Source organism: Branchiostoma belcheri, unplaced genomic scaffold, assembly GCF_001625305.1.
Source record: "Branchiostoma belcheri isolate BF01 breed outbred unplaced genomic scaffold, Haploidv18h27 scaffold4, whole genome shotgun sequence".
In the NCBI taxonomy this organism is placed as follows: Eukaryota; Metazoa; Chordata; class Leptocardii; order Amphioxiformes; family Branchiostomatidae; genus Branchiostoma; species Branchiostoma belcheri.
Genome location: NW_017804020.1, coordinates 8,313,449 through 8,325,613, shown reverse-complemented (window position 1 = coordinate 8,325,613; position 12,165 = coordinate 8,313,449). Strand labels below are relative to the sequence as shown.

Genomic DNA, 12,165 nt, shown 5'->3' with positions numbered 1-12,165 from the left:
TTACTACCACTGGCTGTAATACTAATATTGCACGTTTACTGCTCAAAGTGTTTCAATTTCAGTTACTGCCACTGACTGTAATACTACATTGATATCTGGATAATCATATCGGTTCCTTTGAGGTCAACCATATATGGTATGGGGCTCCGGCGATAGCGCTGAGTCTTTTTAAGAATGCGGTTCAATTTGTGACTATTTATGGTTTGCCTTCCACTGACGTCACCTCGTGATGGGGGGAGCCAATGTCTGAATGAGACAGAGTACCAATACCAATCACTAGAGACGTCGGACTTTGTAAAACAGTATTGGAAGACAAACAATGCAAATTGGTTATGTGCTCGGTTATTTAGCTTAGCCGTACGCGTTTTTCCGCCATTGCTTGTATTTATTTCTATTCTGCCAGAAAGCACGGAAGCCGTTTTAGTTGTCTGCAGGGATGGTCTTCTGCACTTCAGCGATCTCGCACGGACTGTCGTAACTGCCGCACTGGTAGTGTCCGTTCAGGTCGGGCTTCAGGCAGATGAAGCAGAACTTCTGACCGCAGACACAGGCCTGAAAATAGGAGGAATAACGGACAATCAGTGAGTCAAACATGACTGAAAGGTCATCCGTGGGAGGAGTCAAAAGAGACTGTCTCGGTGAATGCACTGCCTACCAGAAAGGCAGTAAACAGACTTTATGCAAAGGCAGAAAGTCCTATTTTCTAAAACGATGCAAGCTTACTGAGTTGTGCAGTTTTGGCAAGTCACTTATGATTTATATATGCATAGTGGATCCAGTCTGAATCTCCTACATCTTCAGATAATATATCCAATCTGTTGATTTATTCTGTATTATGTAGAGGTGGAAGTGAATACAGTAAGTTAGAACACCGTACCATGTGCTTGCAGGCCTTCTCATGCTCGATAAGCATGCCGCACTTCAGGCAGGCCCTGACGGCAGGACAGTTAGCCACGCCCACGATGGTCTTCTTCTTGCAGTCGCGGAGGATCTTGAGACGCGGGTCTTCACCGCCGCAGCTGACATTGCCGCACTTCTCGATGCCTCCTCCGACCCACTGGTGCAGGCAGTGCCAGCAGAAGTGGAACTCCACGCCGTCAGAGGCCGAGCACAGGGGGCACACCACGCGCTTGTGCTTCTTGTTGATGCGCTCACAGAGAGAGTGACACTTGGGACACTCCTGGATTCCCATCCCCTTGCGCAGGTAGTTGTCGGAGATTTTGGTCTCGAACTGCTTCTTTTCGTCCGCCGTGAGGACGGCGAGACGACGGACCTCCAGATAGGTCCACTCCTTGCCACAATACGCTCTACCTTCACCGATGTAAGGGCACTTGAAGACGTACTTTCCTGAACTGGAGAATCAAAGATCGAAGATTTTAGACATCTGTGGCATTGTATGACACTCAGGATCAGGACCGATCCATGCTGTCTTCCGAAAAAGATTCCCCCATTTAACATTTTGTCTGACACACTCTTTTGACCTCATATTATGCTGTTCAACATTCTTCCCTCATGCCCTAACGTCTACATACTCTGTCTGGACACGAAACAAACTTATTCAAAGGCATTCAACACAATACTTCCATACCCATAAGTAATGAGCTGAGAGAAAGAAAGTCTGTAAAGAAACATTTACTTTTATTTACAATATTTAAAACGAAATGTAAATCCAGGGCTCCATTCCCACTAAGATAAAATCGAGGCCGATAAGATAAAATTGATTCGATTTGACCGGGCTCAAATCCGGCTCGAAGCAGGATCGAAGCCGGACCAAACAGAATTAATTCGGCTCGATCCGGACAAATTTATCCTACTGGGAATGAGGGCTACCTGTAGATCTCTGAACACTTGGAACAAGATAGATAAGCAAGAAAAGTGACTAACAAAATGGCGGACGCGCCACGCTGCAGTCACATGCAGCCAACTTGAAGCATGAATGAAAGACACATACCTCAGCAGACTCTCACAGAACGTGGTGAGTGTCTCAGGAGTGATGGCGTGCCCACAGGACATCTTGGCTCGGGGCGTGTTGGGGTCATCCTCCCAGCTGATCATATCAGGAGCCTCGGTGGTCTCCACGTCCTCGTCCAGTTGCTTCGGCGGAGGGGACAAGTCCTCCACGGTGTTGCTTCCTCCCTTCAGTCGCAGCACGACGGTGAGGTTGGACTGATCCTCCATGTTGTAGTCCGACAGGTATTTGTTCTGACCATACACAAGTTGTTTGGTTGTGTATAGGATGCGCTGCGTCTCCGCAGGTATGCCGTTCCTCTCACTGATCTTGTTAATCAGCTCGTCGACAGTGGCGTCCTGCAAAACAATACAATATATTTGCTAAGCGGCTTTCTTACGAAATGGATTCGCGTCTCTATTTCGCGTCTTCTAGTTACCTCCATGAAAAATGGAGGTATTGTTTTTGGTGTGTCTGTCTGTATGTATGTATGTATGTGTGTCTGTCTGTCTGTCTGTGTTTCCGCAACTTTGTGGTCAGCATAACTTCAGAACGCCTTTATGGATTATGATGATATTTGGTATGTTGGTAAGTCTTAGGAAGACAAACGTCAAGGTCAAATATGGGCCTCCTGGTGGATGACCTTGGTACTGCAGCAGAACTTCCGGTTTTTGTATCTTTTGTCCTGAACATGCTATGGTCTTGATGTTTTGGTGACAGATTGCTTTTCCTGTCAGGAATAAGTGGTGTGAGTTTGGTTCCCCTAGCAGCTTGTTCTGGAACTGCAGGGCACTTTCTGGCGAAATGTTTTAAAGCCAATAAGTCCAGATAGGAACAACATATTTTCATAATTTTTGGTGCGTGGGTAGCTGGGAGAAAGATGTACATGATTAAATGCAAATTATGCAAATGAGGACTTTATTTGCATAATTAATGAGGAAATTCTATGATTACAGTGTTTTACATTATACTACTTTCATACATGTAATGTATGTAACCTATGACAGGCAGAACATCAACAGATACTAATTATGCAAATGATGACCTAATTTGAATAATTTATGAAATAATTCTATGATTTCTTAATGGTGAATAATGGGAATGTCATACTTGGGACATCTGTAAGTTAATCAAAAGTTAACATGCATCACGATGCATATATCATGTTAATGCGGAGGTAAGTTGCATAATTAAAAAGGAAATTTACATTTACATATCAAGCCCATATTTCATGGAGGTATGAGATCTCGGAATTCTTGTTTAGCTAATGGATAGCGCCACACAGGGTGGTATAGTTGTTAGGACTTTCTGTACGTAGGCAACACTTAACCCTATCTAGACCGGGGGTGGGGGGCTGAAAGTGCCCGCGCCAACTTTGATGTCGGATAGCGTCTGAACGGTTAGGGCTAAAACCGTCAACCTTGGTGACTTTTCCTAAAATATTGTTTGCAACAATTATATAATTTTACCATTAAAAATGTTAAAAATATCATTAAATATGCTAATTTGATGACGTCATTGACCAAAATCCAAGATGGCGGACTATATCATTACTTCTGGCTTATACAGGTTATTTTCCTAAACTCCATCTAGACCGGGGTGGGGGGCTAAAAGTGCCCGCGCCAACTTTGATGTCACATAGCGCCTGAACGGCTGAACCGCCAAACTTGGCGAGGCAGCTTTCCTACTATAATCCTAGCTCAGTGGTGCACTTCTGTACGTTGGGCGAAGGTCGTAGGGGGGAAACTACGCCTGCGGTTTTAATCCCCCGTTCCCTTCTAGTCGTATCAGTTTTTTTGTTGCGAAATGTCTGTCTTTTATGTCATTATTTTATTTTGATGTGTCAAGTTGGCAGGAGTGGGTTGGTGGGAGCACTTGGACAGTAACCTGTCGTGGGTAGCTTGGCACATCCTTTTTCTATCCCCTTTCCTTTGTTTATGTCTCAGTAACGTCGAAAAGTTAAAAAAAAAAGAAAATAGTTAAGAAACCTCCTGTCTCTCTTGTCTAGTTTTCCATCTTTTTTTTATTTTTTTATACCCCAATTAAAAACGGGGTCCTGGGAGCATGTAGAAAAGTGACCACAGTTTGTTTGCCGCTTAGGAGACAAACGAAAAAAAGTCGGAAGTCTATGACATGATTAAGACATGAAACAGTGCAGTATATCATCCCGCACATTTCATGCACACTGCTGAAAATAATGAAAATAATGAAAAAGTAATGTCTTCTTTACAATTCATCTTGTATGCCTCACCCTCCCATTTTAATGTAGATTTCTTCCCAAAAGGCAAAATGCTACACCATACCCAGTGTAATATGTGTAATTTTCAGTAATTCAGCTAGAGGGCGCAGCAGCATAGATATCATTTGTAGGGATATGAATGGGGGTATCTGAGGAGCCTGACGTGGTAGCTAGCCCAGGTAGACGCAATGGAGTCAAGCCAGGTACAAAGCCCAACCTTTTACGTGAGCTAACCAGGTAGACAGTCCAGGTACCGTACAGGCTAGGTACACATGCCAGGTACATACACAGCCATGCGCATTTTCCGTAAAACCCTTGCCCACAGAAATGTACCCACTAAAAATGGAAACATCCACAGAAAATGGAAGTTCTCACAGAAAATGAATGTACCCGCCGAAAATGAAAGCAGGAGTTCCACGACTTCATACCTTCGCCAAATCATGTTAACCCTTTCGGTGGACGAATTATACAGTAACTATTTTACTCATTGATTTTGCAAATTAGAGCATTATTTGCATGAAGAGTATCAGTTGATCATATTCTCCACCCAATGACAGTCTTATCTTTAGAAAGAACGCTATCCTAACATTTCTTGAATTATGCAAATGAGGTAATGACTTGAATAAATCTCCCTCTTGGCCAACTTAGCAGAATAGGAAAAGTACCCTGAACCTGCAACCAACGTACAGTCCGAGTACAAGAGTGTCTGGAATATATTTTTTGTATAGTCTAATAAATAAAAATTAATATACTAGAGAAGTAACATTAAAATTTTGCAAAGGGCATGCATACTGTTTACCTTCGGACATGGCCTGCTCTGTTAATTCTTGCTCAAACACATTCACATACATGCACTATTATGGTGACAGGAGCAGAGCAGACCATGAAATTGCAACATTATGTAACACAACACCAGTTACCATGGTGACAGACGTCAACAAATCATGTCATTGGTCAGGTCAGAGGACACTCTTTGGAGAAAAAGAATAGGAAAAAAACAATATGTTTTCCTTCGGTAAACATGATCATCCATATTTCTGTCGTGTTGTCAGTTTCACTCCATCCTTTCCGTCCACTTCTTAAAGTAGAGTATTACACTATGAGCCGAACTTTACATACCTTGTGGATCCTCACAACGGTGGTCTCTCCACGCAGCCCTTTGACAAAAAGCTGCCAAATGTTGTCACCCTCAGGCATTTTGCCGATCACAAAATTTTAGAAAGGCAAAATACAGCAAATAACGTTCAGAAAATCAACAAGTTACTGTTGCCAGTGGCTGTGAGACTGAAAATGCAAGGGACTTTACGTGCATGGTCGTAGTCTAGAATAAGGCGATACCAATGCTATAGGTTAAGAAGGGGGGGAGGTTGTATTCCTAATAATATAATTACACGACAACGAACGTATAATGTAAACCTTTTGGTATTTTGCCATAAACAGCTTTAAATAACGTATACGTAGCTTAACTCCTGCGAAATTAGTGCCAAAATCATCATTTGTGATTATTTAGTTGCATTAAGTAGGGAAAACAACCCCCACAGCGCTTAAAATGGAACAACCTCAGCCGAATGGTACTTTCCAAGTTTCCCGGATTGTTTACGTCAGTGGACTTTCCACCGGCTCATACCACTATTTCAGGAGGGGTGGTAACAGCTAAGCTTCCAAAATGTACACGGCGTTAAGCATACAGAGGTGTACTTTGCAGCGTCTTGTCAATCTTTAATATGATTATAATATCACATCAGTCGCCGTCTGTATAGTATGATGATACATGACACATATGGACATCAACATGTTACATGACTCCCCCCGCAGAAATCGATAATGAAAGTGCCGGGCCGGGCCAATGAGTCATAGCGGACCGAAACCAACCATCGGGGATTACCACATCTCTGAAATCCCCGCTGAGTCAGACTCAATACATGACCACAGATACTACAAGACTGTTTATTAGACAACAGGTGAAAGTTTCTCAAACCAATTCGGTGAAGAAACAGTTTGGGATCAAGCAACACGAATTATGGAGAGACAATTCGCATCCCGGTGAGTTGCTTTATATTTGCCCCAGTCGGTTAACCCGGAAGTAGAAATATCGCGCTCCCAGCTGAATGCTTTGTATGCTCCAAAGTGAAAGAAGGTTACTAGGATAATTGCAAAGGCATATCTACCTTCGCAAAGAGCCTGGATATATATTTTCTGTGCCTGTGGGTTTACGGCTAGGTTGACTTGAGACCGAAGTGCCATTGGCATTGGGGTGTTCATAGCCTCGATCCCCACCTGAGCCATACCCGTAGCCTCGACCAGGCCATCGTTCGACAGATCGTAGCATTTTGCAAAAATGGGAAATTATAAGAAAAATTAGAAATAACTGACCAGGAGAGTCAGTCAGGGGAGGGTTCCCTTCTCTAATTTGCCGACTCCTGGCCACTTATTCTATCTATTTGGCTGTTTTAATGTTTTTAACCCGATCGTTGTTTAGTCTTGTGGTCAACGTGTTTGAATTACGAACGACCCTTGTAAGTTTACTTCATGGCTCATATCGTAGCATTTGGTCGTCTCATAGGATGCCTCGGTCTGTTTTTAGCGAAAAATTAGCTCTGCCTCTTTATATTTTTTTTCTAAAAATCCAAGAACCAACAAATAAAATCGGTGTGGCATCATGCCTTATTTTACAGCGTACAGAAGGAGCTAGCCGCCCTGAGGAAGTCCCCTCCTGTCGGTATCCAGGTGTCGCTACCTTCAGACGACCTGCACGTGTGGGAGGCTGTCATCCCGGGGCCACAGGACTCCCTGTATAAAGGTACTACTGTTTTTACCGCACTGAATCAGCATTATTACTTCATCTACATTGTATTTCCTACGTAATACAGCAGGGATCGAAATATATTTTTCTGCAAACCTACACCACAAAGTTCATAAAAATAGAATTTCTGAAAAAAAGTTCCAAAGCACCATTGTGTTGTCTACGAATTCATTGGTTCTACTGTAGATAATACAAAGCACAACATCTGGCCACCGATGGTTCAACGTGTCCCCTCAGTGTCCGGGTCTGGTTTTGACATGGACAAGTGGAGGTTGGGTGCAGGTAGCATATGCATGTACATCAGAAATACATACACAGCCCCAATATGCAAATGGTGTTTCGACCCCTGCTTATAGTTTATTGTAACACAGTTTCATTTACGACGTGATAGCCATTATTGATGTAAAGCAGCATATCGGTGCACGTGTAACAGTTCTAAGTATTTTAATGCCACACTTGTAGCTAGAAATAAAAAAAAAACAATGTCACAGTACCGATTTGGCGCTAGCCTTTTATTGATCATCTCTATATTGTTCTTATAACTGCGAATACCTTCATATCTTATGACAACAGTACATTACATTCCTAAATCATTAACTAAAAGTCATCTTATTCACTAACAGGAGGGAAGTTCAAGATTCAGATACTGCTTCCGTATCCTTTTTTTCGCCTTAGGCAATTTTTAAATGTGATAGAGTGGTACCAATACATTATTGAAGTATAACTATGTAATTCATATCTAGCCACGCAGTTTGACATTACTATAATTTTAACAAATCGTTTTCTTGTAAACACTTGCATGTAAATATTATGTTATATAATATAATGTAATATAATGTCAATAAACACACTTATAATTGGTACCTAGCAATAAAAGGCAACCAATTTAATTTCAGGGTGGTAAAAACAAAACATTCTGGAAGATAAAATCTGATATTGACATTTATACCATTTCAACACGTCATCATTTTGTAATTGAAACGTGTGAAATAACCACAAAACTAGCTCCGTGAGGCGTCTCATTATTTGGGGGGGGGGGTGCCGCCAAAAATATCTCAAACAATCCTACTATACGAAACAAGCAACTGCATTTTTGCCTCGCAGATATCTGAATGCTATGGGAAAGTATTGACTCAACTTAGGCCACAGCAAGTAATTTTTGTGGATGACATCAGCGCGCGCAATAATTTTCGCCTGATTTTGGAGAAAAAAAAAAATTTTGTCGCCTTCTGACAGTGGTCACCATGCCGAAAAAGGGCAAAAATGTCTGTTGTCATGCCATGAACGTGGATGGCAGATAAATATGAAGAGAGGAGACAAGAAAAGGCTCTGATTTAATGTTTTGTTTCTTACTTTGATGCAGTGATGTGTGATGTTGGCTGCGTATATGTGATGTTCCCCCTGAATCAAAACCATTTGTACAATAATTGAGTAAAAATTCTAATTGTAGGAACCTTGTTTTTTTCGGCCCGCCTTGGTTTTTTTTCGCCCGCTCGCATTACATTTGGAATCTGCGGAGGATGTCATCTATAAAATTTACGTGCTGTGGCCTTACTAGAAAATAAAAAGAATTACCAGTAGATTAACATTGAAAATCACATTTTGCCACCCTTAAATTGCATTGGATACCTTTGAGGTTACAAGAAAAAGCTTAATGGCTGAATCCACTTCAGTAAATAAGCACATGAGTTTTTCTGTCATCATCTGTGTCATACATGACATGGTATGGACCCTACTGTATATGGTAAAGTTTTTTATTATTCCTTGACTGTTCACGTAGCGAAAACTACCCCCTTGGGCCTCCAATCGTGAGTACATTGATCACTATGTGGTGAAGTCATATTGTTTTTCCTCATGTTTCTTCTCCTCCTCCTGCCATTTCTTTAAATTGATTCAACTCCTTCATTTCTAAGCCAAATGGCATAAAATTTGGCATGAAGGTAGAGTGGACAAATGCCCCTAGGCCCTTTTTTCGATACAGGCATTTAAAATTGTTTTTTTTTTTTGCCATTTTGTGACAAAATCTGTACATTTGGGGTCCTGGAGACCTGGTATTACACTCAAATCATCTGATATTTGATTTTGATAAACAACAATTCATTATAATTTTTGGCCGAATTCTCCCCTAAACTTGTATAATTTGGGACTTTATGATTGTTTTCAGGTCACAATTTACAATATAGTTAGGCATGACTATCTATGAGTCATCTGTCTGGCATGCACAGCAATCAACCAATAGGCATGCAACTTTCCTCTATTCTTCTTGCTGATTGGCTGTTGGACATAATTGAGTTAACTCCATGAACAGCTGCACAACCCATACCATATTGAAAGTACGTACTGCGTTGAAGTGGTTTGGTCTAGGTATGTCAAACTTTCCTGCTCAAGCATTGGAATGCAGGGCATAAACGCTTTTTTATCTTGAAAATCCACAGTTTGAGTTGTGAAAATTAAAAAATACTAATCAATAATGTAGGGGATAGCTATCCAACTGTTATATTCTTTGTTATTTGTCACTTCATACTATAGTTTTATCGATATGTAAAACATTGTTTCCCTTGTGTTTCTCCTTCTTTCCCTGCCATGCCGTAAATGTGCGGTGTAGTCATGCTGAATTTGCTCCAAAGCAAATGTCGGCCTTTCTAGTTTATCTCTATATTAAATCACAAACCAAAACAGTTTGCTAAACTAAACTAAACTAAACTAAACTAAACTAAACTAAACTAAACTAGACTAGACTAGACTAGACTAGACTAGACCAGACTAGACTAAACTAAACTAAACCCCATCGTTCGATAGTATCTTTATTTGAAAGACAACAGGTTATTAATGTTCTTTTTTGTGCTTTTTTGTCAATACTGTGGAAAACGTCTTTTAAATAGCAATTTCCTAAGTAAAATAGAGTGTGCAATTATCTCTTGCTCCGCTAGGTGCGCTTCATCACGCCGATCTACCACCTGAACGTGAGTCAGACTAGCGGACAGGTGTGTCTCCGCTTCCTGGCTGAAGATGAGTGGGTGGCAGGAGGAACCGTTGAACAGGTAAGGAATCATCATGACTTCCATGACTTCCATGATCTCATAACTTCACCAAATGATGTTAACTTTCTACTCTCTTCTGTCCAGTGCTTGTCTTCATACTCCTTCCCAGGTGAACCCATCTCCTCGGGTAATAGTAGACAATATCAATAACTGTTCCCCAGGTCATTTATCGACCTCCCTTTTCTTATTACCTCCATGAAAAATGGAGGTATTGTTTTGGCGCGTCTCTCTCTCTCTCTCTCTGTATGTATGTGTGTGTGTGTATGTGTGTGTGTGTGTGTGTGTGTGTGTGTGTGTGTGTGTGTGTTTCCGCACATTTGTAGTCAGCATAACTTCAGAACGCCTTTATGGATTGTGATGATATTAGGTATGCTGGTAGGTCTTAGGAAGCCAAAGGTCAAGGTCAAATATGGGCCTCCTGGTGGCTGACCTTGGTACTGAAGCAGAACTTTTGTATTTTGAGGGAAAACAGATGTGCCAGTTATGCAACAAAACACCAGCTGTCAAAGACTTCCTCTAATGCAAAACCCGTGTGGTCATGCAGCGAGCCTACACGGTTTAATTGATGAGGTCCCTCTAGGCTACATGTACTGAGTTGACAGCCTGACCTATTTCAGGCCAACAAAAACTTTACGTGTTATTTTGTTCTGTACTGTAGTGTAGTGTACAGTGTAAAAACATTAACAAAAACTCATATATTTCATGGAGGTTTGAGATCTCCGAATTCTTGTTTGTTGTTGAAGAGCGAAAACATTTCACGTTTACTACTTGATATTAAAATCTATCGTGTTTCAGGTGCTGAACGCCTTGTTCTCTCTCCTCATCCGCCCGGAAGAGGACAACGCCTTTGACCACGATGTTCTCAACGAATATCACCACTACAAGGGGCGGTATGACAGCAACGCCCGGAAAAGTGCTGAAAAGGCCACATAGAAGTATATACAGATCCCTCTAAAAAGATCAAAAGATTGAAGATTGACATTTATGTACTTATTTTTTTTTAATTAATAGTGTTCCTGGCACTGAAGCTTAACGTAATTCAATACAATGACCCCATGTAACAATTTTATAAACATTTTATTCCTTGAATGGGATCGGGCGATTTAAAAAATGGAGCGTCTTTAAAGTTCACGTTGTTATAGTGAAAAAAGGCTTGGGTGCGCCATCTTCCAGAGTTACAACCGGCTCCGCATTGATGCGCGCCTGGATGTCATCCATAAAATTAAGTCGGTGTGGCCTAAGTCGCTCGGCAAGGCGATATTAAATTTTCAAGTACTGTTGCCATAGAGATGAAAATTCCAAATTACGTCAACTTGACGTTGACAGCGCGTTATGGGGAGAGTTATTTCTTCTAAAAACATAATTAGTCTGCTGCCTAAACTGCAAATCTAACAGGGAGGGCTGATGTATTATTTACCTTAAATTGCATTTGAAATAAAAATCTTGCTTTGTTATACGTCTTAGGGCACATTTTATTTAAGGCATATTTGTTGGCATGTTTTACGTATTAAGAATAGTTCCAAAACCGACCTTGTGGAAAAAGGTGAATTGAAATATCGCGCAGGCACGGGGATGGTTGCAGTTATTCCAGACGTCAAGAATTGACTTTTAGGATTCGAATCAGCGGTTACAAACCGAATTCTATTTACACAACACCCGTCAGCGATGCCCGAGTTTTGAGTCACTTTTTGTATGACTAAAGATGGTTAAGATAGGTCTCTTGAAGAAGCTGGCAGTGTTATAGTTATAGATGACAAGCAAGTTTATTCCTATTGTGCCTAGTCTAAGTCTTGGGCTGTAAATTATTAGTATCAATTTCTTTATTTTCCTATGTTTTTAAAGAACAACAAAACATTGATTTGTGGTAACATTAGATACGTAGCGTTTAAAGGAATTTATTAGGGTGCTATATTGACATTGAATGTTCAGTAAAAGAAAATACATGTGTAGGCTTCCGTTGTTTCACAGATTATCAGGGCAAAATGGACAACATGAAGACGAAGATGTGTCCTTACTCCTCCTGCTATTTTTCGGCCAGGAGAGAGACTATCATGTTTGGAGTGGGAATACCGATTATTTTTTCTTGGACTAGACTTGAAGAGAACCTGTTAAATTGCATGGAAGCCTTTTTTTT

General features: G+C 41.0%; 2 protein-coding genes across 2 annotated transcripts; one reads left to right on the top strand and one right to left on the bottom strand.

The window, feature by feature from the left end:
- Positions 1-420: 420 nt before the first annotated feature.
- LOC109477120 (uncharacterized protein DDB_G0292642-like) lies at positions 421-5,491 on the bottom strand. The gene is made up of 4 exons (XM_019778179.1): positions 5,307-5,491; positions 1,952-2,307; positions 878-1,352; positions 421-552 (listed from the first exon to the last, which is right to left on the bottom strand). The coding sequence occupies exons 1-4, from the start codon at positions 5,382-5,384 to the stop codon at positions 421-423; spliced, it is 1,041 nt and encodes a 346-aa protein (XP_019633738.1). The 5' UTR covers positions 5,385-5,491.
- Positions 5,492-6,050: 559 nt separating this feature from the next.
- LOC109477137 (ubiquitin-conjugating enzyme E2 D1-like) lies at positions 6,051-11,596 on the top strand. The gene is made up of 6 exons (XM_019778199.1): positions 6,051-6,230; positions 6,863-6,987; positions 7,614-7,644; positions 8,771-8,798; positions 9,921-10,031; positions 10,827-11,596. Exons 1-6 carry the CDS (start codon positions 6,208-6,210, stop codon positions 10,962-10,964), a joined length of 456 nt encoding a protein of 151 aa, XP_019633758.1. The 5' UTR covers positions 6,051-6,207; the 3' UTR covers positions 10,965-11,596.
- The last annotated feature ends 569 nt before the right edge of the window (positions 11,597-12,165 follow it).

What these genes read in the sequence shown, in the direction of transcription:
- LOC109477120 (XM_019778179.1), bottom strand. Translation starts at nt 5,384, where the DNA reads ATGCCTGAGGGTGACAACATTTGGCAGCTTTTTGTCAAAGGGCTGCGT. An exon ending in CCGTTGTGAGGATCCACAAG is followed by an intron (nt 2,308 to 5,306) that starts GTATGTAAAGTT and finishes ATTGTTTTGCAG; the next exon opens with GACGCCACTGTCGACGAGCT. An exon ending in AGAAGGCCTGCAAGCACATG is followed by an intron (nt 553 to 877) that starts GTACGGTGTTCT and finishes TCCTATTTTCAG; the next exon opens with GCCTGTGTCTGCGGTCAGAA.
- LOC109477137 (XM_019778199.1), top strand. Translation starts at nt 6,208, where the DNA reads ATGGAGAGACAATTCGCATCCCG. An exon ending in AAGATTCAGATACTGCTTCC is followed by an intron (nt 7,645 to 8,770) that starts GTATCCTTTTTT and finishes CTGTTCACGTAG; the next exon opens with CGAAAACTACCCCCTTGGGC. An exon ending in ACCCCCTTGGGCCTCCAATC is followed by an intron (nt 8,799 to 9,920) that starts GTGAGTACATTG and finishes TTGCTCCGCTAG; the next exon opens with GTGCGCTTCATCACGCCGAT.